Below are 23350 nucleotides of genomic sequence, written 5' to 3' on the forward strand. Positions count from 1 at the left end.
CCGGCCTTCCGCCGGCGACACAGGATCTTTGGCCTATCAGTGCGCCGCAAGGCGTACTTGGGGTGACCCTCAGGCCCGGTGGGGCCATGGGGTGAGCATAAGTCCAGGTGCAACGGCTCGGCCAGTGGGCAGGGCCCCAGGGGCTGCTGGGGCTCCAGACGGCGGCCAGAGACGTCAAGCAGCTTGGGCAGGGGGTCAAGTGCCTGAGGGTCAAGCAGCTGTGACTCCAGGGAGTCGGGCAGGGTATCCAGGGCCTGGAGGGCCAGACCCGGCAGCCCCAGAGGGTCGGCAAGAGGCTGCAGGGGCGGCAGCTCCAGAGCTTCCCCAAGCGGCTCAAGGGTCTGTGGGTCCAGGAAGCGGGGCTGGGGGTCCAGGAGCTGAGGCTCCGGCACAGGCGAGGGCGGCTCGAGGGCCTGGGCCTCCAGGAGCTGGGCCTCAGGGCAGGTGAGGGAGGCCAGCTCACTGAGGATGTCAGCGTCGGCCAGTTCTGAGTAATCGGGGCCGTCTGGCTCAGGCTCTGGGGGCAGACCAGTGGCTGCGGCTGTGGCCCCGGGACTGTGGCCTTGGCCTGGCTGGGGACTGTCCCTAGGCTCAGGCTCGGGCTCGTAGAGGGGGTGGCCGGGCCGCTCGGACTTGGCGTGGGGGGTGGCCCGCTCCTCAGGGCTGCGGATGCTGTTGGCCAGGCTGGGGGAGGAGAAGAAGCTGTACTGAAGGTCACCGGGAGGCGGAGCGGGCGGGCGGCTGAGCCGGAGGCCCCCACAGTCCAGGTGCACGCCACTGTGCTGCAGGTCTTGGGAGAGCCGCGTCAGGTCCTTCATGATGTCGATCAGCTGCACCACTGGACGCAGGTTCACCCGCCCGTTGTCCCAGCGACGTCGGGAGCTGCTGCCGTCTCCGGCGGGTGTGGGGCAGCGGGCCTGGGAGACTGGCCGGGCTGCCCGAGGGGGCAGCGGATCGTCCCCCTTGGCAAGGACTGGTGGGCGCCGGGTGCTGGGGTCCCGGCGAGGGGGTGGGCGTGGGTTCTCGGAGAAGGTGTGGGCGAAGGCCTTGTCGGGTGGGCTGGCAGGGGGCCGGGTGGGAAGCAAAGGCCGGGGGGTGGGGGGGCTGCCGGGGTAGTACTTGGGCTCCCGGAGGTAGTCAGGAGAGCTGCACACGGCACTGGAAGTCACCACCAGGCCCTGGGGCTTCACACGCATCCTGACCTTGTCCTCCGCGGGCCGCCGGGCGGGGCCGGGGCTGACATGAGGGTGCGAGAAGCCGGGACCAGGACCTGCCGGGCAGGACAGAAGGTCCTTCACTGACGGATCACCCAGGTCCTCCTTAGCTTTCCATGTCCTCAATGAGCCCTGCACCCCAGTCCCAAGCTTCCCCCGCTCCGCTTTATCCAAACCACCACATGCACAATGAACCCCTCGAGGGTCCCCGTTCCACCTACTGAGAGCTCACCCCATTCTGGATCTTGGCCATGGGCTCAGGGACAGTGGGGCATCTGCCTTAGAGAGGGAAGTCCACCAGCAGGGAGGGGTGGCCACCCAGACCAAACTTGAGAGGGTCAGGCCCTGCCAGGGGGCAGGAAGTCCCAACAAAGGCAGGGCCTCTTCCTTCCCAGTCTCACCCCCTAAACTCCAGGGGAACCCCAGCCACTCACCCTCGGCTCTGCCGCCTGGGCTGTCACTGGAGAGCTCTGTGGGCAATAAGACAGGAGAGATGGGTGTCTGGTGCCCGCAACCCAACCAGTGCCCACCTGCCCAGTCTCCTCCGCATAGCCACCCCCTCGGTGCCCCTCCAGCACATATACCCCGCTAACCTGGGAGAGCGAGGGCCCCCAAGCCTGGGGGCTCTGCCACTTGCTAGCTGTCCGCTGGGGGTGCTGTGGAGTGGCTCCGGCCTGAGCCCAGGCCGAGGGGGCTTGGACAGCGCCTGGAAAGGACCATCGCAGCTCAGGTTTAGTGGACACCTACTGCGCGCCAGGCACTGGGCCGGAAGTTGTCCAGGGATCGTTTCATTTAATTCTTCATACCAAGCCTGCGAGGTAGGGGCTATCAATAACCCCATTTTGCAGATGAAGAAATGGAAGCTCAGAGAAGCAGCAATAGCACTCACTCGCATTCATTATTTATGACACGCCTGTCTTGCACTCAGGGGTAGACCAACACTCGCCACCTTGCACACGGAGGTAGAGCAACACTCACCAACCTTAAACACGAGGGTAGGCCAACACTCGCCACCTCGCACGCTGGGGCAGAGCAACACTGACCAGAGAAGCACACGTGACGTAACGACTAGCACTGCTGTGAAAAAGCGAAGAGTGCCGAGGTCGGAGATGTGACGATCACGCCAGGAGTCAACAATAAAGACACAGCTTTGAGCACTTTCTTTGTTTCCAAACACTGGGCTAAGACTGTTACATATGGGTCGTCTCATCTCACCCCCTTGTAAACCTGAGGTCAATGCGATCATCACCTCATTTTCACAGATGAGGAAACAGTCTAAGCAGGAGGTGGTCAGGACCATGAAAGCACGAACACCTGCCCTGTCTACTTCTGTGCTTATCTCCCAACACCCAGATTAGCATGTGACCCAGAAGTGTGCCTGAAGAATTCCTACTGGATGAGTCCGAGAATGACTGGATGAGACGTGCCGTGGAGCAATCAGACCTACCTTTTCCCACGATGCTATCTCCTGACCCCAAAGTGCAACTCAAGAAGGATATGGCAGGGGACAAGAATGTGGAAAGGGACATTCTCTGGCTGTGCCTCCACCTTTATCAGAAAGGCTCCCCCCACCCCACTTCGGGGCTTGCTCTGACCCTTGCTCCATTTCTTTGAGTCCTGTCTTTTTCACCTTCACAGTATCTTTTTTAAAAGATTTATTTATTTATGCTTACTGAACTGGAGTACAGGCCAGAGATGCAGGGTGGTGAGAGGATTCACCAGAGACAGAGTGGGGGGCAGAACAGGCAGATCCACTGAAATACACTGCTGAGGGGAAAGGTGGGCGGGTCAGGAGAGGTCTGCCGTGCCCTGTGGGTCAGCTCCCTGGCTGGGGATCAAACTTGTGCTGCAATGGCTGCAGAGAGCTTCCTAGGGTTGTACTTTAACCCCCTGCGCCACCAGGGAGGGCCCCCCCTTCACAGTATTTATCTGAATTATAATCAATTATGTGTATGGCTGGCTATTCAGTGTCTCCCCCAACTGAAGTGCAGGTTTTCCAGGGGCAGCCTGTCTTGTTTACACCCTGACCCCAGGGCCCAGGCTATGGATGCTATATAAATATTTACTGACTAACTCCCTGAGCTGGTCAGAGCAGAGCTGGGACTTAGATCCAGGCATGTCAGTCAGACTCTCAAGGGAGCCTGGGGACTCAGGGCTCTTGCTGATCCCCAGGAACCATGATCTTGGGGAACAGGAAAGCTAGATGGACCCTAACCACTGTGAGGGGCTTTAAGACTGACCCCAATTAGATTAAGTCTCAGCGTTATCACCCTATCACCCCTGTGGTCTGAGTTTGATCCCCGCCCCGGAGGTGACCCACATGGCACGGAAGACCTCTCCTGACCCGCCCGCTGCTCCCCTCAGCAGTGTACTTCGCCGATCTGCCTGTTCTGCTCCCCACTCTGTCTCTGGTGAAGCCTCTCACCCTCCGCATCTCTGGCCTGTACCCCAGTTCTTCTATGCATAAATAAATACATCTTTAAAAAATAAATAAATAAAAGACTGACGCCAATCAGTGTTGTGCTTAGTCCTGATCCGATCCTCAGGATCCACACCACCGCCCCCCGCCCCGCCCCCCAGAGACATATGGACTCTCACTGAGTGCCAACTGCCACTGCCCGCACCCAAACGAAGACTGCAGACCTGACTGTGGAACAGGTGGTGTTCAAAGGGACACCCCTCCGGTCCCCTCTGGTGGGCAGCGATTTGCAATCGACAAAACACCGCACTGGATGACCCATGACGCGGCAGCCTGGAGGCAGAGCTCACGCTCCCTCTGTTACACGTGAAACGGGCTCAGTGTGCTTGTGTAACTTGCTTGCAGTCACGGAGTGGCAGGATTCTGACTTCTGCCCTAAGTCCAAAGCCCCGTTCGCCTCTCAGCTCCTGCAACTTCCCTTCAGTCACTCCTGAAAATACTCCTTCTAGAGCTGTGGTCTAATTTAAGGCTGGGAGGAAACTTAAAATCATCCAACCCATTGGCTCCCAAAGCCTGGGCCTGGAGGAGCAGTGTAACATTCCAGATACCCAGGCCCTCGTCCAGGGCAGTCTGACTCATGCGGCTGAAGGGACATCTGGGAATCTGTATTTTTAATCAGCCAACCAGCGGATACACTGTTCTAGAGCCACCTGGGGCTCCTCCCATTTTACAGATGAGGAAACTGAGACCTCAGGAGAGAAAGAGACTTTGCCTGAGGCCACGAAAGGGCAAGGGAGGGCGGTTCTGCTGTTCACCGGGGCAGAACATCCTCTGTCATCCTCCCCTTTCAGCAGCTCCCGGCCGGAGCGGCTCCTGCCTACTTGTTCACTCAGGGTTCTGCTCTGCCCCAGGCCTGGAGGGGACTGTGGACTCGCCCCTCCCAGGCCAGCTCGCTCTGCTTCAAGAATTTCACCCTTGCTCTTGCAGGAAGGACCGTGTCTCCTCCGTCACAAAGGAGGGAAGGGGCTCGGGCTGGCCTCCCCAGTCCGATTCCCACGCTTGACCCTGGGGCTCCTGATGCCCTCCTTGAGATGCCAGCCAGAGGCCACCACTTCCCCCCACCCCCCACTGAGGGTGGAGCTCACCAAACCTCCCTGCTCAGGAAACCTCCCACTTGGGCCTGAGGGTATGATCTTGGCAGAAGAGCAAAACCTCCTCTCCCGTGGTTGCTTCTGTTCCACCCACCCGTGAAGACCTTTGGGCATGTCCTCCCGCCAGACCTCCTGACTGTCCACCGCTCTCTTTCACAGGCTCCAGGGGCTGAGGGAAGCAGCTGGCTCTCCTCCCCACCACACCCAGCATTCTCTTGGCCCCCTCCCAAGAGGACCACCTAGCCCAGCTCTGTGAACAAAATCGAAAGGGTCCTCCTGCGCCTCTGCCTGCTTCTGGGTCAGTGTGCCTGGGCCTGCCCAGGGGGACACCAGCACGCAGGGTGGGGGCTGGGGGCTAACCTGCTGTGCACGGTGCCGGGAAGCGCCAGCCCACATCCTTGAGTCCCCGGCCCCACCCACCCCCGCTGTGGCTGTGACCACCCCACCCCTTCCCCAGCCAGCCTCCCCCTCCCCCACCCACAGACTCCCCAGGGGAGCTGGGCTGCCAGCCCCAGCTCACTTCCGGCCTCATGACCCTCTCTCCAGCCTACATACTCCTCCCCCCACCAGCACACACCATTTCCCTCCCAGGCAGGCCCAGGGATGTTCTCAAATGGAAAACGCTGCCTCAAAGGGGCTACTGCAGCCCCCCCCACCTTGCCTCCCTTCCCAGGCCCTCACCTCCCAGCACCTGCCCCCTCAGCAACAACTCATCACCCTTCTGATTCGCCTGCTTTCCAGCCCCCTTCCACCCACTCTGTACCTGAAGACTTTCCAACCTGATGCCTGTCCAAAATCACAACAAAAACAACAAAGATAAAAATAATGGCAACTGTCACCTATTTGGCATTTGAATGGAGGCACAGAGAGGTTGAGCTATGCGCTTAAGGACAAACAGCCAGAACATGGAGGAGCTGCAGTCTGAATTTAGGTTTGCTGGGCTCCACTAAACCAAACTTCCTCAGAGAACCAGTCCCCTCCCCTGCAGGCAGCTCCAACTGTCCCAGTCAACCACCAGTTCTAATTTTTGACTTCTCATCTACCCCCTTCCAGCGTCTTCATCCCCTCCCACCTCAGTCGTTCAGGTGCACTACCCTCCCTTGCCACTAGGTGTCCCCTTAGAGCTGCTGATGCCCCAAGGGGAGCAAGCCCCGCCCCGCCCCCTGGAGCCATCGGGGGCCCCCCTATAGCACAGTGCTACCACCCCACCCTACCCCCAGCCACACAGAGCGCCTTTGTGCTGCCCTCCCCTCGCCCACCCCCTGCCTGCCCGGAGTGGGGCACCTGGCAAGCAGGTCTGCCCTAGGCCCGCCCCCTGCCAGCCCCCTGCCCTGGGTGCCAGGTGTGCGGGCACCAACACCAGTTCTGGCGGAACCAGAGGGTCACCCTGCCGGGAGGCCCTCCCTTCCTCCCTCCGAGGTCACCCAGGGACTGTTCTTCCCGCCCTGCTCCACCCCCATCCCCTCCTGCCCTTGGCCCTTCCAGACTCCTGTCCTTGTCTTTCCTTCTGTCTCCCAGAGGACTCCCCTCCTCCAGCCCCCCAGGCCCTCCCCTCGCCTCTCACCCCCGCCCACCTCTTTCCCCTGAGAGCTCCTTGTTCCGTCCCCCCCCCCCCTCCCCGCCCAGGTTTGAAGAACTCCTCCTCCTGGAAAGTTGCTGCTGGAAAGGAAGTGACTTCAGCGATTTGGCCACAAGGCTGGGCACTGCTGAGCCCAGCTAGGCTGAAGGCTTGCCCAGCCCACCTCCAAAGCACAAACGAGCCACGTGCACACCCCCACCCGTGTGCACCCTAACACACCCGTGCCCAGCGACATGGGGCGAGATCCCGGGGCACACACACCGCACCGTCCCGGTGTAGCCACACGGGCCCCCAGTGTTCAGGCTCTTGTCTCCATACCCCTGCCAGTGTGCACTAGCATCCTGCACACAGGCACTATCCAGGGAGGCACACACAAAGCTCTGGGCTTTCTGACACTTGCCGAGGGCACATCCCGAATGCTGCATACTCCTCTGTGTCTGGCATCCAGGGCCCCGGAAAGTGGCCCCAGCCCAGTCCACTTATGTAACTCTTGTAGCAGCCCGCTGCACACCTAACAGCGTGTGTATGCCTGCCTGCACGCAAGCCTGCGTGCTCGCATACCAGACGCCCTGTGTGCTTACAGTGGGGTACACAACCCTGCGCCCTGCTATACCCTACCCCCCTGCCCTTCGGATCCCAGGCCCCACCCCCAGACCTCAGTCCCCAGGAATGCTCTTTTGGAAGTTGGGTGGGGTCCCTGGGCAGGCTGGGCTCTGGGGAGCTTCCTGGAGCCTGGAGGCTTGTGTGTCAGTTTAGGGAGTTGTCTCTGCAGGGCAGGGCAGGGCAGGGCAGCCCCACCTGGCCTCTGTGGCTCTTGAGCTTGGGTGGGCTAATCTGGACCAGGAGCAGGGAGACAGGTCCTGCCGCTGCCGCTGCCTGGGCTCATACCAGGAGGGCAGCCTAGCTGACCTGGACTTCCCAGGCCCCCCCAGCACCTCGCCACACCTTCCTAGCTTCTGTAGCCTCCAGCAGAGGGGTGAGCTATCGACATTAGACACTCTTGGCTTCTACCTCTGCCCTGAATTCTGGTCACGATCACAGCCCCTTTCTCTTTTCAGCTCTCTCAGGTGATCAAGGTACAGGGAAGAGTTCCCTGACTAGGAGGCAGGACTCCAGAGGACTTGCTGTCGAGCACCAGGCCTCAGTTTCCCTTCTGGATAGCGGGTCGTCTGAGTAAACTGGATTACCATGTTCCGATTCTATAAAGGGCGTGCTTTTGGCCTAAGGTGGGAGGGGACCCCTGTTGCGACTGGGCAGTAAGTCCTTCTGAACCCCACTTGCAAGGTGGCCCAGTCACAGAACTGGCTTCCCCCCAGATGGTTACCTGAGCAGGCTCTGCAGACAGGCCAGGCTTAGCAAGAAAGATCTGTCTTCACCAGTGACTCCGGGGTGGTCTCCGCAGTAGCCCGAGAGTCACCCCGTACCCAGGGCTCTCTGCACACGCTCAGCTGGACAGGCTCTGGGGTCCAGGCCAACAGGGAAACAGGCAGGCAAGCTCCCATCTGTGGAAGCAAACACAGCACCCCAGGTATAAGTAGAAGCATGGACACAGAAGGAGTTAGCCACAGGGGTGGGGTGCAGAGGGACGTGGGACCAGGGCAGTCCTAGATGGGGTCTTGTACATGAAACTGCCCCATCCTCATCTTGTCGGGGAGCCGTGACGCCCCCTCCCCGAACCCCAGGCTCCTGCTGGGAAGCAGTCAGTGCCTTTGCTCGTGCAAGTACAATCACAAGAGAACCTATGCACACATTAGCGAGAACTTGACCTTGGCACCAGCCAGACCCTGGTTCAATCTCACTAAATGTGTGATCTTAGGCAAGTCAGGTAACATCACTAGTTCTCAGTTTTGTTAGTTCTCAGTTTTGTCGTCAATAAAATGGGGGGATCTTCTGAATGGGGAGGGGCAGTCTGGAGAAACAGTGAATGTTACAAGCTCGTTGAAAACGCAGGTGTGAGTTGCTGCTCAGAGCAACGGTGAATGAAATTTCCACAAGGGGTGTATATGCAGCTGCAGTCACCCTTCTCCATCAGCAACCGGTTACGTCTCTTGTTTTCTTTAATAAGCATGGCCTGGCCCTTCTCGCTACCCCCCTGCTTCCGGCCCATTTGTCTGCCTCCCTGAGGTCTGTACTGGAGCCCAGAGGGGGTCTGGGAGCCAGGCCGCCCGGGCTGCTTGCAGGTTCTGGTTGCCCGGGAATGTGGTCGTCTGCTAGAGGTCCTGCCTGTATGGACAACTGCCTGTGACCGTCCGGCTGTCTGGGCAAATGCACCTGTATGTGGGTCCCTGCGTCTCTTTGGCCTCCTCGGTTGCAGTGTACACGTGGGGGCTGTGATTTGTGTGTTCAGCTGTGTGTGTGAGGCTGATATGTAGTGGGTTGGTGTGCAGTTACTTGTGGGTGGGTGTGAGCACCTGGGACTATTCTGCTTTGCATGTGTGTCCAGCTGAGCCTGTGAATGGCTGTGAGGACACGGAGGTGCCAGTGTGTGCCGACGTGCGCCCCGCTGTTCAAGGTCTGAGTGTGCCAGTCTGAGGACATCCGCTGCCTGGTTCCCTGTACCTCACTGTGTCAGGAGCAAAACCCACTCCTGCCTCTCACAGCTGGGTGTGAGCCTGTGAGCCTGCGCGCGTGTGTGCGTGTGCCTGGCCCTTGCGTCTCTGCACGTCCCAATCTCAAGGCCTCCAACTGCAGGCACTGATGTCACTGTGGATCAGCACTGCTGCCCCCACCGCCCCGCCTCTCTCTAGACTGTCGGGGTCATGGTGTCCCTGCGGGTCAGCGTGTGCTGGTGTGTGTCCACCCATGTGTGCGTTGTGTGACTTTAGCACTGAGTGCCTGCGCGTGTCAGGGGGTCCTTGTGCTATGTCACTGCATGCCTGCGCCAGTGGCAACACGTGAGAGGCTCTGTGTGCCTGTCAGCACAACGGGCCGCAGCGTTTGTGTGGTACCTTTGTGTGACTCGTCAGCGTGTGTGCGTGCGTGTGCATGTGAGAGACCCTTTGTGAGACAGTGTGTCTGTGTCACTGTGTTTGTATGCCGGCTTCCCTCCCCCTCTCCCTATCTCTCTCTCTCCTCTCTCTGTAGGAGCCAGACAACTCCCCAAGCCTGGATTAGGGACAATTTATCCACAGGCAGCGGAGAATTCCAACCTGCCAGAGCCTCCCTCCTCTGATCCGTCCCCCCTTTCCCCGTGGTTGGGTGGGCACAGAAATGCAGCCCGGCAGCTCCCAAGCCCTCGGGGAGCCCCCACCTCTGCAGCTCCCCAGAGGCCCAGGAGGATGGAAAAAGAAGAAATCTGGGTGGCCCCAGAACCCTCCAGTGGGGGTGGACCAGCTGCCCCCCCATTGAGGCCCCCACAGCTCAGTTCATCTTGGCCCCGTGCTCCCACATATGGTGGGGCTGGGGGGAGTCTGCAGGGGTCTGCCTGGCCCTGGGGGCCGGGGGGCCAAGGGAGCAAAGCTGCTCTTAGCCCCTTCACAACCCAATACTCCCCAACTGATAACTGTCAGTTTTCCCCACCCCCTGAAATGTAAATGACCAGGGAACTTGCAATTGTGCCCACACAGGCTGGGGGCGAAGATGGGAGGTGGGGGACAGTGAGGTGGGGAGAATGCGGCAAGGGGGAGCAGGGGCTGAGCTGGGACTAAGGCTCCCCTCATGGTGCTCCAGGCGGAAGGCAGAATCACATGTTTCCCATTAGCTGCTCTGGCCTCCTTGTTCAGGGGGTGTTGGCTGGGGGAGATTTGTTCTGGTTGCAGACACCAGCCGAGACCACACAAGAGAGAGAGGAAAAGACAGAGGGAGAGAGATTGAGCGCCAGAGGGAGAGGAAAAGCGAGAGGGAGAGAAGGAGAGATGCACAGAGAGACAGACAGACAGGGGAGGGACAGACAGATGGGACAGCTGAGCGTGTGCACACAGGCACACACAGAGCTTGGGGACAGGGAGGCTGGCAGAGTGGGGTCCGGGGGGGGGGTGCCGGAGGCTGAGGACCTGTCAGTGAGGCAGAGTGCGGAGGGCCAGGAGGGTCTGAGAGGGACAGCGGTGCTGAGGACGCCAGCCTGAGGGGGAGAGGAGAGGCGAGCCAGGGGCTGCAGGGAGAAGAGGCACAGGGCTGGGGTGCCACCACCGAGAGGCAGCTGCAGGAGGGCTGGGGTGGGCGGGGACATCGGGCACACAGGCCAGAGGCTGTGTGTGGGCAGGGGGAGTGGACACTCAGGAGCTGGCCGGGCGGGGGCGGCCGGCGTGCCCAGAGCCTCCCGCCTCCTGACCCCCGAGCCTCAGAGAGATAACAGCCCGAATAGTGCTGACTTGCGGTTCAGAAATCCAATATCCTCCGCGGCGCACTAATCGACTACCTGAGCTCCCGGCCCGCGCCGAGCTGCCCCGATTAATCCTGCGGCTCCACAGCCTTAATTAGTTTAACAGTTTCAGGGGCAGAAGAGTCAGGGAATAGGGTCCCCCAGGCCTGCATGCGAACAGCCCCTCACTCAACCTCCCCAGTCACACCTGCCCCAGCCCCAGAGGCCCCTTCCCGAGCTGTCTGAAAAACACTGGGTCTTGCCTCTGGGGGCCACTCCCCAGGGCTGGCACCTGGGCAGCAGGTAGGTCATGAGGGACAGAGACCCCCCCCCACCCTTGTCCCTGTGCCTTGGGGAGATCCTCTGGCCAGCCCTTGGGGGGCCTGCGGTCTGCAGAGGGCCTGCCAACTGTCAGCCCCATACCACCGGGCAACACGTTTTTTTCTTTAGGGTGAGAGACAAGTTCCCAAGTTGCTGACAATCTCCCAGCAGCATGAGATAATCACACGTGTCACTCCCCACAACAGCATGAGGGGCGCTCGGTGACATCTCGCTCTTGGCCAGCAGTCCTGGCGGCAGCGTGAGTCGGGGCCTACCTCCTACCAGGAGGAGCTGGGCACACACCCTCTCTTCCCCAAACACATGAGGGACACATCTGACACCCCCAGGCAAGATGAAACAGGAGCACAGGTTGTCACCCTCACTCCCACTAAGGAGATATGAGATGCACAGTTCTTGCTCTCTCTCTCTCTCCAGGTGTGAGAAAAGTACAGACAACCCCCTGCTCCACAGCATAAGCAGGGGACACCACCTCAGACCTTCCCCACGAGCCCTCCCTCCAACTACAGGATGGGTACACAGCACGTCACCCCTTGAATGCTCAGACAGGTGACAGCCCCCACATCACCGCCACCACTTAGGGTGGTATTGTCCGCTGCCTGCAGAGGCGTCACAGCTCACAGGGCATGAATGTCACCCCAGCACCGCCGGCACTGGGCACAGCCACACGTTGCCCCAGTGACAAACACCACTGGCCCCAGGAGGAGGTGGAGGCACACAGGGCTCTGGGCGTGACCTTGGTCCCTGGACACCAGGAGGGAGGCGCTGTGGCCTCCCTTCTGAGTAACCCAGTGGCCAGGGGTTGGGGGGGCAGGGGGGAGACGGTGCTGGGAAGGGAGTCGCCTGGTGCAGGGGTGACCTGGAAATGCTGTTTCCCCAAAGTGCCCACTGCTAACTGAACGTAGCTGTCACCCAGGGAGGGGACAGAAAGCGTGGTGGAAGGAGAGCGGTCACTGAAGCCTGAGGAACTGCTTCTGCAAGACTCAGGTCAGGGCAGCAGAGGCCAGGTGGAGAGTAATGTTGCCAGGCCCTGGGGCCTAGGATGGAGCAGAGTGAGAAGATGGCTTCAGACCCCCCACTGCTGCCAGAGGAGGGAGCCCCTCTTCCTAACAAAGGCCCCCTCTCCGAGCTTCAGGCCAGAGAGCCTGACGAGGCCAAAGTCCAGGGGCATGACTCACCCAGGGAACAGGCCCAGCCTGCTGGCCAGCATGAGGAAGGCCAGAAGCCAAGGGGTCTGGGTTCCAGTCTGAGCTCCTCCCAGGCCGAGCCAGTGACCTTGGAGCAACAGCTCAGCCTCTTACTTAAGGGAGGCAGGGAAGAGGCAGCAGCTGGGGGGTGCAAGGGCTGGACAGACACTGAGGCTGGGGGACCACGGAAGGGCGACAAGGTGGGTCTCGCCTCCAGCAGCATCCCTTCCTCAAAAGCACATCCTCTCCCTGTGCCTCAGTTTCCTCATCTGTAGAGTGGGAGCACCTCATGAGACAACGTGGCATGGAGTGGGCAGGTGCTCAAGAAAGGGCACTCCTTACTAGGAGGGGAAACAGACTAAGGAAGGGCAGGAGACTTGCCCAAGCCACAGAGCAAATTACTATCTGCTGGGCTCAGCCTCCACCTCCTGGCTCCCCACCTGGAGCTGTTTCTGGAAGACTTGGAAATCAAAAACGTGTTTTGTGTGTGTGTTGTGCGGGGGTGCTGTTGGATACAGAACCACCCCACTGTCTAGTGAAGACCAGGGAAACTAATAGCAGCTGTCACTGAATGCACGGGCCCTTACGCTAAACCCCACCCAGCCCACCTTCAACCCCTGGACAGGAGGGCAGATCTGAGGGAGGGAGGCAGCCCGTACGCCAGCGCCCCCTGACCAGAGCCAGCACCCGATGCTCGGAAGGACTGGAGATCCAGACATCAGGGTGTAGGGTGCGCTCATGTACAGGAGCCCAGAGAGGGATAGGCCTAGCTTGAGGTCACACAGCATAACAACAGCAGAGCCCAGCGCCCAGGTCCTGGACAGCTTCAGAGCAAGGTCCTTCTAGCCTCTGGGGGTGGCTGGAGCCGGGGGCCTTGGGGGACTGAGCAAAACGTGGCGACAGATGGCCTGCCGAGGCAGCCGAGGCAGCGGCGATCTGGGCGGCTGGCAGGCATGCTCGCTCCCGCGCAGGGAAGCGGCTAATTTTAGCTGAGGCCTCGATGCCAGCTTTGTTCCCCCCACCCACCCGCCGAGGGGGCCCAGCATGCCTTGCGTGCAACCCTCCTCCCCCAGGCACCCCTACTCCCCTGCCTGGCCCCTTGGTGAGTAGTGCCCAGACCCCAGGGTCCTAGAACTGTCGGCCTATCCAGGCCTCTTCACACCCAGAGGCAAAGCCTAGGCCCCAGAAGCCTGGTGCCACCACCTCAGGGGGCCGCTTCCCAAGACTCCAAGCTCACTCCTTGAAGAGAGCTGTGCGGAGGGAGGCTACTGCCCAACTGGGGAGGCCTGACATCAGGGGCTGCCAGTCTGGGGACAAGGGGCACTGTCCTCCACCCCACGCTTAAGGAGCCAGATTCCTTACTCTGCCTCTGCTGCGAGAGAAATCCCTCTGTGAAGAGTCCCCGTGGGGGTGGTGAGACAGGAGGTGGGAGTCGCTATGCTCCCCTGGTTCCTCATGACTATACATTGCCCTAAGAATTCAAAGGGGTTTACAGAAAAATAGGGCAGTACTCCTGTGCCACTGAGGGAAACTGAGGCATCGTCACCTGAAAGGGGTAGCAGCGGTGGAGACAGTGAGGCCTATCATGCTGTCTCTAAGTCCTGACAGTCGGGGCCTTCTTGGGCTGTGGGGTCCCTGGCGCTGCCTCGCCTCCCCCTGGGCTGGCAGAAGGCAGGCTGCAGGGGTGGAAGGCCGTCCTCTGGATGGGGGGGGTCATGGTGACCCACCTACGGTGGGCTCTTGAACCTTAGGATAGCCCTCCCCACTCAGATTTCACCTCACAGGTTCAAGGGGTACCAGGACACCTACTTGAAAGGAGACTCCTTTGGGGCGACTCTGGAGGGCCCCTCGCTCCCAGTTCCAACCCAGCAGCCATGAAGAAAATGATCAAGTGAGAAATAGAAAAAGAAAACTTGAAAGAACTCTGTATTAGGAGGGAGAGAAGAGAGAAGCGTGACTACGGCAAGGAATCTTATTCTGGAAGAGAGAGACACGGGGCAAGGGAAATGGCAGGAGGCTGCTCACACGGGAAGGGGGTGAGAGACTGGGAGCGGGAGACGAGGGGACGGGAGAGCACACGAGAACGCCCAGAGAAACACCAGAGCACACAGACCTGGGAAGAGAGGGACAGAGAGCAAGACAGAACGACAGGCAGGCAGGGAGAGGCACAGACAAAGACAGAGGCAGAGCGCGAGAGCCGCGTGGAGAAGCGCCCAGGAGCCCGCCACAGGCAGGGCACGGCGCCACTGGGGACGGCTCAGGGCGCGGGGCAGGCAGGGCCGACTCAGTCGGAGCGCGGGCCAGAGGAGGCGATGGGAAGAAGGGGAGACTCAGTGATAGTGGGGGGGGGGCGGCAGAAGACAGGCGAGGAGGGGGGGCTGTCGCCAGAGCTGGGGGGACAGCGGACAGAAATGGAATGTGGGTCTGGGCATGAGGCTCACAGATGCGCCGGCTCCGGTTTCAGCTGGGGCAGTTGGCTGCTGGGGGGGCGGGGAGGGAGATAGCAAGGGAGGGGGCCTGTTGCCATGGCAGCGGGCACGGCAGGGGCACAGTCTGCTGGCACTTGGAGTTCTGGGCATGGTAGGGGGCTGACTGAGGGGAGAAGAGGGGGGGTGATGAAGAAGTCTTGCCCCTGTCCTCGGGGCTCTACCAGGAAGAAAGTTTCCAGAGAGTGCATGGGAAATCTGGGGAGCTGCGGCAGGCTCTGGGCCCTGCTCAGCCCCAGGAAGGTTCCAGCAGGGCACCACTCTCCAGGTAGCTTATGGGCATCTCCGTTTTCCACCTGTACCTCAGGCTGGTCCCTGGGGGCCCTCCCTCTGTCCCCTCCAGTCTAGCTGAAGATCCCACATGCTGCTGCCGCTGCTTGCAGAGAAGCAGCAAGATTGTGAATTCAGGATCTGTAATCCTAACGCAGAGCCCAGGCCTACCGGGCTCCAGTTGCCAAGGCGACGGAGGGTCAGAGGGCAGCGCAGGGCGCCCGCTCCTCCAAGTCAGAATCCCAATTGTTAAAGCCCAAGAATAAACAGCTGAAGCGGCCGTGGGGGGGCTGGGAGGGGGGCTGAGGTCTGCATGGCTCAGTGTGGTGTTGTCAAGCGAGATGTCACTAATTGTCTGAAGGAACGGGCTGAGGCAGCTCTTAACTGCTTCTGTGCCACCGGAGACACCTTGGCTGCCTGGCCCCATCCCCTGGGCCTCCCAGCATTCCACTGGGCCAGCCTGCTGGTGGGGGGAGTGCTGGCCCAGCATAATCCCCACCCCCCTGCACTGAACCCCCACACACTTTGGCTCCCAACACTCCTCTCTGCCCAACTTGGAACCTCCCACCTGCAAGCTAAATCCTCGACTCCCCAGAACAGTGCCCCTAAATCACTGGGCCCACAATACTCCTTGGAAGCCGGTCTGCCCCTTTGGCCTGCCAACGCCTTTCAGCTCCCCCAAAATCTCCTCTTCCTCCTCTCAGAAGCCAGGGACTCTGGTACAAGATGTGTGAACTGCAGAGGAAGGCAGATTCCAGGTTCTTCTCATCTTTCTGGGTGTGAGTGTGAGTGTGTGTGAGGGCAGGGCAGAGGTCCTCCTGTGGGGAAGAGGGAGGACCTCTGTGCCGCTCCCTACTCTCAGTCACACCCCAGAGCCAGAGACACGAATGGAGCCAGGGCACCCGGTTTCTAGCTCTGATTCTTCAGCATGCTGTGGGCCTTTCCACAAGGCACTTTGGATCTTTGATCTGTCTCTTCGTCTATCAGCCATCCTAAACATCTGAGTGCCTATTCTGAACCGGGCAGGGCCTGGAAACCCTGCCCAAAGAACTCCCCATCCAGTGGGTGAGAAAGGCTCATGATACAAGAGAAAGCCATTGGCGACCCATCTGGTAAGACAGTTCATGGACACCATGGGCAGACTGGTGCAGTCAGGAGGGAGCTGGTGTGAGTGGCAGTATTTCACAGGGTCACTAAAAAGATGAAGGTAATCAGAAAAAAAGATGGGGGGGGGTTAGTTCTGGAAGGCTTCCTGCAGAAGGCGGCACTTGGCACGCCTGTACAGGTAGGCAAGAAGGTAGAGGCTCCAGGGAGATCTTCTGAGGTTCTAGGGTGAGCATTAAGCCCCTCCCAGAGCACAAGGGGGAGGCCTTCAATGCCCTCCCCACCCCATAGGCCAACCTCCTCCACCCACTGCAAATCCCAGTCACAGAGAACTGGGGGAAGGGGAAGGTCTGGAGGTCTCCCAGAGAGTGGCAGTACCTGGCATGATGTCACAGGGGCGTGGCCAAAGCCAGGGGTGCGTCCCCTGTCCCAGCCCCCAGGCCAAAGAACAGCAGAGAGGGCACTTGCCTTCGTCACCCCCTCAGGTGGTGGTGGGGGGGCCGGGGTGCTGTCTGTGGGCGGGCGGGGAGCTAGGCGAGCTAGGCACGGAAACAGGGGATCCCCCAGAGAGGGCCCAGCCCAGCCTCAGGCTGGACTCTTACAAAAGGCGACTTGTTCTTTCTTGGGATGCCTGCGCCTTCTCAAACATACCTACAGCCACACTCTGGGGACAGCTACACCCACACATGGCTGCACAAAGCCTGCTGGAGTGGGGAGTGGGGGGCTGTTGCCAGTCGGCATTAAGAGGAACCCAGCCCCAGCCACCCACTGCCACAGACTCAACACTATTCACATCACCCCATCTCACCCCAAGTGACCTGCCCCCCACCCCCCAGTGTCATGCAAAGCCCTGGGGACACTGGAAGTCACATTCTCCCTCAGACCTTGTAGCTCACAGACTCCAGCTCCGGGTGGGAGCTCCACACTGTGTGTGACCTGCAGGAACTGCTGAACACTTGTTCTGTGCGGCCCTCACAGTTACCCTAAAGGTGAATACTGTCAGTCCCATTTTGCAGCTGGAGAAACAGGGTTAGGTCAAATGGCTTGAACAAGGATTCAAACCCAAGGAGGCCTGACTTTAGCGCCCATGTTCTTTTACAGGTTATCTCCTCGACCACACCTTCTCCCCACCCCACATCCCACCCTGCACACAACCACTGATGCAAAACCATCTCAGAGTCAAGGTGTCATTCTCCCCAACCACATCGCAATGTCACGACTTAGTGCCAGGCAGTGTCTCTCACTGACCAGTGTGTGCAATGGGAACAGGAGTACCTCCTACCCCCTGCTCCCCCCATCCCCAGTGCTGGCTGTCTGGGTCAGGATCATTATAAATGGGGCGCGGAGTGACCGCAGGCCAGCAGACAGGTTACCTCTAGCCTTCCCAGCAGGCTTACCTCCACCTCCCCTGACCCAGGATGACAAAGCATGGGGGCGCCAGCCTGCAGCTCTCCTAGACCCCTTGGCCAGGACCCGTCCCCAACCCTTAACCCCTGCTGAGAACAAGTTGAAACAACTCCTTCCTGGGGAAGTCAAAGCACCTTTCCTGGGGGAGTCGGCCCTATGATCCCCAAGCCTGGCTAGGGAGAAGGATCAGGTTACTCTTTCCCCAGCTGTGCCTGGACTCCGTGGGGCTGACCTTTCACCTCATCTAGGCCAGGACCCAAAGGGGGCAGGAGTCCAGCCCTCACCTCCTGTTAACCCTCTGCATTCCTCATTTTTCCATTCCAGAGCCCCTGCTAGGGCCTGTCTGGTCTCAGGAAGCCTCCCCGCATGCCAACTTCCCCCTCCCATCTTGGGTCTGGTTTCTCAGAGAGCTTTACAGAATGCTTCTCCCTGCCCCCTGCCCAAGCTGCCCTGCCCTGCCAGGATCAGATACCTCCGCCCAAGCAGCTGAAAATGACCTGGGCTATTTTCGCTCTGGGATCGCATTGCAAACTCCCCCTTAAGCTGGCAGCTTCCCACATCCCTCCAGACCATTGCCCCCCTCATCCCAGAGCCACTAACAGAACAGGAGGGCTTTCAGAGACCACTCCCTTCAGACAAGGGAGACTGAGGCCACGAGGAATCAGGCACAGAGGCTGGGCAAGAACCAGACTTTCTGGGTCCCCGCCCAGGCCTCTTTCTACTGTCTAGCACAGCGTGCTCTGTACCCTAGATCTCTGACCCAGCCAGAAACCCAGCCGACCTCCTACAAGCACCAGAAAGTCACGCTGGAGGCACTCACAAGTCTCTGGGCCGCTTGGCATGGCAGAACTACTTCCAGCACACTCCTCTTTGTTTATAATTGGGACCAGGTCTGTACCTGTGTCATGGGCTATACAGACCACAGGAACACTTTAAGGTGGGCAAACTGGGAGGAAAGACAAGGAGACTAGTACCCAGAGGGGTGGAGAGGGGACTCAGGCTTCCTGAGGTTTATATGGCCCTAGCCCCAGTTATCCCAAGCCCCCTCACCATTTCTACAAACCCAGCCCCCTCCAGGCCCCTGGGCCTCGAGCGCCAGCCCTCCTGGGCAGGAATGTGACTGGTCAGGTCTGAGCTGACCACATGAGTGGCTATAGGGAGACAGACCCCCCCACCCTCCCATCCCCCCAGCCTGGTGAAGCTCACATACCAAGGCAAGGTGTGCTGGTGGTTGGTGGTGGTGGTAGGGGGGGCTGCTTTAACCCTTTACATCCAGGCTCTCAGGGAGGAAAAGAGGGGTGCTCTACCAACAAGCACTCCCACAGAGCGCTGCCAGGCAGGAGGCATCGGGCAGAATCTACTTAGCCAAGGGGGTGGAATGGGGATATCTGCCCTGCTAGTTCCCATTAAGAAAAATTATCATTTGCCACCCCAACTGTTTAATCTCATCTCCCATGACATTTGGGAAAACAGCCATGAGCTGGTGCAGAGGGAAGAGAGGGAAAGGAGGCATAGTGAACCCCGACCTCAGGAGCCCCTAGTCTGATGGGAGAAATACAACCTTGCCCTGGGGAGTCTGATGGGGGAGACCAGGCACGGTGGCTGGGACAAAGAGCTGAGTGCAGAGAAGAGCACCGAGCTGCGCAGAAGTGGGAGGAAGCCAGGGCAGGAGCAGAACAAGCCAGGTGGGGTCAGATCGGGCAGGCTTCCCGGAGGCCCCTCGGCCCCCACCCCTCCCCCCAGGCTCTGGAATCTCGGGGGTCAGGGCTGAGGGACAGCCCCGCCCCCTGCTCCCCTCGGGCTCAGGAATTCCACCAGCCAAGGGGTGGGGGGTGGCGGCTTCGGCCTCAGTCCAAGTTGGCTCCCACTGGACCGGGAACTACAGAGCCTCCTCGGCCCCCACCCCCACCCCAGCCCCTGGGCGGCCCCCCCCACCTCTACCCTCCCCCTCCCTGGCTGGCACGGTGTGTGCCAGGCGCTGGCAGAAAACAAACCCGCCGGGGTGGGTTTGAAGGGAGCGGGGTAACCTTGACACAGTTGCGGCAGTCGCTAATGGCAGACACACACTCCGCCTGTTCTGGGGGGACTGTTGCCGTTGCTAGGAAACCAGCAGCCGCGTGAATGGAAATGGGTCAGTAAACCTGGGGAGAGATAGTGTGACACTCGAACCACTGCAGCTGCTCCAGCCCACACCGAAATCCCTCCTCTTCAATATTTATCACTCCCGCCTGGGTCCTCAGTTCCTGCCAGACCCTGCACCAGCATGGCCCTCAGGCCCCCCCAAGGCTCATCAGGGGATGCACAAGAGATGGGGGGTTTGCTTATCCGCTCCTTGGGGGGGGGGGCAGGCGGGATGGAACTGGTTCTGGAGGAGATTGAACAGGAAACAGAGTCTAATCCCGTGGTGGGGAAGGGGTTAAAAGGTCAATTCACGCCTGTTCCTGATTTAGGCACCGTGGTAAAATTACTGCGTGTGAGCTGGCTGTGACTGCCTGCTTGCCTACCTGTGGAGGGACTGATTAAGACAGGGGCCCTCCTTCCCAGTGTTGAAGAGATGGAGGTGGAAGAGGCACCAAAACTCAGCCAGGATTTGCTCACAGCCTGAAAACACACACTATTCTAGCCCAGCACTCCCCATTATAGAGGGCGGTGCTTCCCAACAGCCAGAACTGATGCCCCAGACCCTAAGAGCATCCCAAATGGCCAGGAGCTGCTTGCTGACTGCCTAATACCATCCAGTACAGACACCCCCCCCAACAACCACAGTCATTATTCAGAAAACCCTAACAACACCTCTACGGATACTCCCCTCACTGGAGTGACAACTGCAATCCAGAATGGTGTAGTTTAGCTCAACACCTCTAAATGAGCTGACACACCTAGGCTCAGGCAGAAGTGCAGTGTTAGATTGTGCCGTAGCTTCCATTACTCCCCACAAGGCTGAACACACCCCAATCTAGCCTGGTTCTGTGGTTCAGGCTCCCCATCCTGTATAAATCCCAAGCACCCCTGCAACTCTCTTCTAGACCCATCACTGCCCCCCCCCCAACCCTGGCCTCTGGAGGCTGCTTGGATAAGACACACACTCTCCGCAGCAGGGCAGTCTCAGCGCCCCACCTCACACCAGCTCTAGTTCTTAGACATTCACCCCCTGCTGACAACCAAGACCCTGGGAATCAGAAGTACTCACTTGGGTGCTGTGCCCCTCCGCCCACCACAACCTCCATCAGTATTCCTGAAGGGTGTATCTTGGGAAGGGGGACAACTCCAGCCTTCTGGAGGGGGGCATATACCTTGAGAGGAATCTCCCAGCTGACTCTGCTCTGTGTGCTCCTATCTCCTAGGCTACATCAGTCAACACAGGCATGGAGCCTGTCAAAGTGGGAAGGTGCCTAAGGGAGTCACTAATCCAGCCTCCTCCACTACCCAGGAGGAGACTGAGGCCCAGAGAGGTGAGGCAGCCTGCCCAGAGTCACACAGCCCAGCAGCTGCTTCCACGCCCTTTCTTTTCCACAACCCCTCACTGACAGCCCTCCACTGTGTGAGGGCGGGTAGCGGAAGGTGGTGGGTAGTCAGCTTCCCTACGGTAGAGGGAGCATCTGCAGTCCTAGAGAAGTTTGAGAACTGCCAGTGGCAGAGACATGGGTGCTTGGCAGCCATGGAATCAGGGCCATATAAATTTCTTCAATCTGGAAATGACCTACTGGACACCCATCCTCACCCCACCCTTTTCCAGGACCCCAGAGATTTGTCTCCCTAATCAAAGGTAAAAGGAAGGATGGTACTCCTTATACCTGGCCTTGGACATAAATTCCAGGGCATCTCTGGCCCTTATTACTTAAACAGACCCTGCCAGCAAGTCTGCAATGTGGCAGAAAGAGGTGCCCTGCTAAGTAGTTTTTATTTCAACTCCAATTTGCAGAAAAGCAAATTGAGGCTCACAGAGGTGCAGCAGTATTCTCAAGTTCACAGACAACAAATAGAGCCTTAAGCTCCTTCCAGTATACAAGGCAGGCCAATCCAACAGGAAACAGGGAGAAGTGAGGGGGGAGGGAAGGGTGGGAGTTGACAGGCCCAGGCCCAACATCCTGGGCTGAGGGGGGAGCCAAGAGGCATCTGAATTTGAATCTGGGTATGTGGGTCCCACCCCCTCCCATCTAGCAGTGGAGTGAAAGGTCAGCGGAGAAGGGAGGGAGGAAAGCTGAATTCCACCAGCCTCCCAGCCTGCCTGCCCAACTTCCCCAGGCCCAGGGCTTCCTACTACAGGAAAAGCAGGAGGGGATTTAAACCAGCCCTCTCCCTGGGCCTCAGTTTCCCCTCTTTTTGGAAGAGCTGGCCTTCCAAAGGGAGGATTTGTAAGGGCCCTGACAGTTTTAACGTTGTGTAGTGACCAGACTGGTCCTCAGTCCTCAGCACAAAGTTGTGAGTCTTTGCCCAGTCTGGAGCTAGCTGACAACTTACATATATGTTTAATGAATATAAATGAACACTCAATAAAGCCAACCCCTTTAGAGCCCCCACCCCCACCTCCCAACTGAGAGGTACTACTTACCTTGGGAAACAAAATTTCAAAGCTGTTGGAGGGGAAGGGGACTTAATCCCTCCGGGGCTCTCTACTGGGTTGGAGCTCACACAGGTGCCTGTATTTTCTGCCCTGACTGTGTGCTGGGTGCTTGAAATATACACTGTTAGGCCCCTGGACAAGGTCATGGTCTACCTAGATTGTTTCTTAAGTGAGGAAAGTGACTAAAGAGTGAGAGGGACTTGCTCAAGGTCACACAGTCAGTGAGGCAGAGAAGGAGCTGAAACTGTTACCTATTCCCACTGCTTTTGTTTCACACGATGAGGGTGTACTGGGACGATGAGGGTGTACTGGCAGGAAATGAAGTTGAACAGGGGGCACAGTCAAGAAGAGAGGGGGCCCACCTCGAGCAGAGGTGGTGCCTGCTGAGTCGCCAAAAGGCTCTTGTGTCTGCGGAGCGCCAAATGGTACTGAACTGGCAAAGTCGTGGGCAAGCATCCCTTCCCCGCCCCCACAAAGAACCAGGGTAGCCTTTTTTGCCTCCCCCAACCCAGAGTGCCAAGAGCGAGCCCTAAAAAAGTCACTTACCTACTCCCCTGGATCTGGGGGCTGTGTAAAAGGGCGTCCCTCCCTCCCGGGAGCCCTTTTCTCCACTTCGGGACCTGTAAGGTGCAGAGTCGCCCCCCAAGAAACCCGCCGGCGCCGTCGGGGAAACTGGCCAGGCCTTTTCGGCACGTCCGCCCCGCACCGGCTCGGCGCCCGCGAGGAGCAGGGGTGGGGGGTTGTTGGGAGAAGGCTGCCTCGCCACCCTCCGGGCAGCCCTGAAGGCTCTTGCTTGAGCAAGAGGCTCCGGTCCGCAGCCCCAGCAGTCCTCGGCCTGAACAGCCGCCTCCGAGTTTTCCCGCCGCCGCCTCCCGGGATACCTGGCAGGCCCGCGCTGCCCCCCGATCCCTGCCACCCCCGCCCCCTCCCAGATGAGGCCGCCGGCTTCGGACTCCTGGAGGAGGTGACGGCCGGAGAGGGAAACCAGGCGGCTGGGGGAGGGGCGTTGCCTGCACCTGGCTCCTCTCCGCCGCCGGCCGGGAAGGGCGGGACTGGACCCCCGCCAGACCCGAAAAGTGCGCGGGGGCGGGGAGTGGTGCCTCTTTCTCAGTCTGGGGGCGCGCCCGCCGGTCTACCCTACGCCCCCGGCCGCGGAGGAGCCCCCTCGGGCCGGGCTTCCAGGAGCCCCTTCCCGAGCCGCGCGCTCAGCCCTCGCCCCGGCCCGGCCGGCCGCGCTCTCCAGCTGCAGGAAATTCCAGAAGCTCTCCATCATCCCGGCGCAACGCGCAGCCCGGGCTGCCAAGGCTCCCCGAAGGAGAGCCACATGCCG

At 59.7% G+C, this 23350-nt stretch overlaps 1 protein-coding gene across 1 annotated transcript in view; it reads right to left on the reverse strand.

Annotated features, from left to right (window-relative positions):
- The window catches only part of AHDC1 (AT hook, DNA binding motif, containing 1), a 62373-nt gene that overhangs the window by 13587 nt on the left and 25436 nt on the right, over positions 1 to 23350 (reverse strand). The window contains exons 3-6 of the mRNA XM_004679401.2: positions 7688 to 7865; positions 1808 to 1920; positions 1649 to 1684; positions 6 to 1270 (exon numbers count right to left, since the gene is read on the reverse strand). Of these exons, the coding sequence (XP_004679458.1) occupies positions 6 to 1196 (1191 nt within the window). The 5' untranslated portion in view covers positions 1197 to 1270; positions 1649 to 1684; positions 1808 to 1920; positions 7688 to 7865. The remainder of the gene's footprint in view (positions 1 to 5; positions 1271 to 1648; positions 1685 to 1807; positions 1921 to 7687; positions 7866 to 23350) is intronic.

This window comes from Condylura cristata, unplaced genomic scaffold (assembly GCF_000260355.1).
Source record: "Condylura cristata isolate star-nosed mole 26May11 unplaced genomic scaffold, ConCri1.0 scaffold00008, whole genome shotgun sequence".
Classification (NCBI taxonomy): Eukaryota; Metazoa; Chordata; class Mammalia; order Eulipotyphla; family Talpidae; genus Condylura; species Condylura cristata.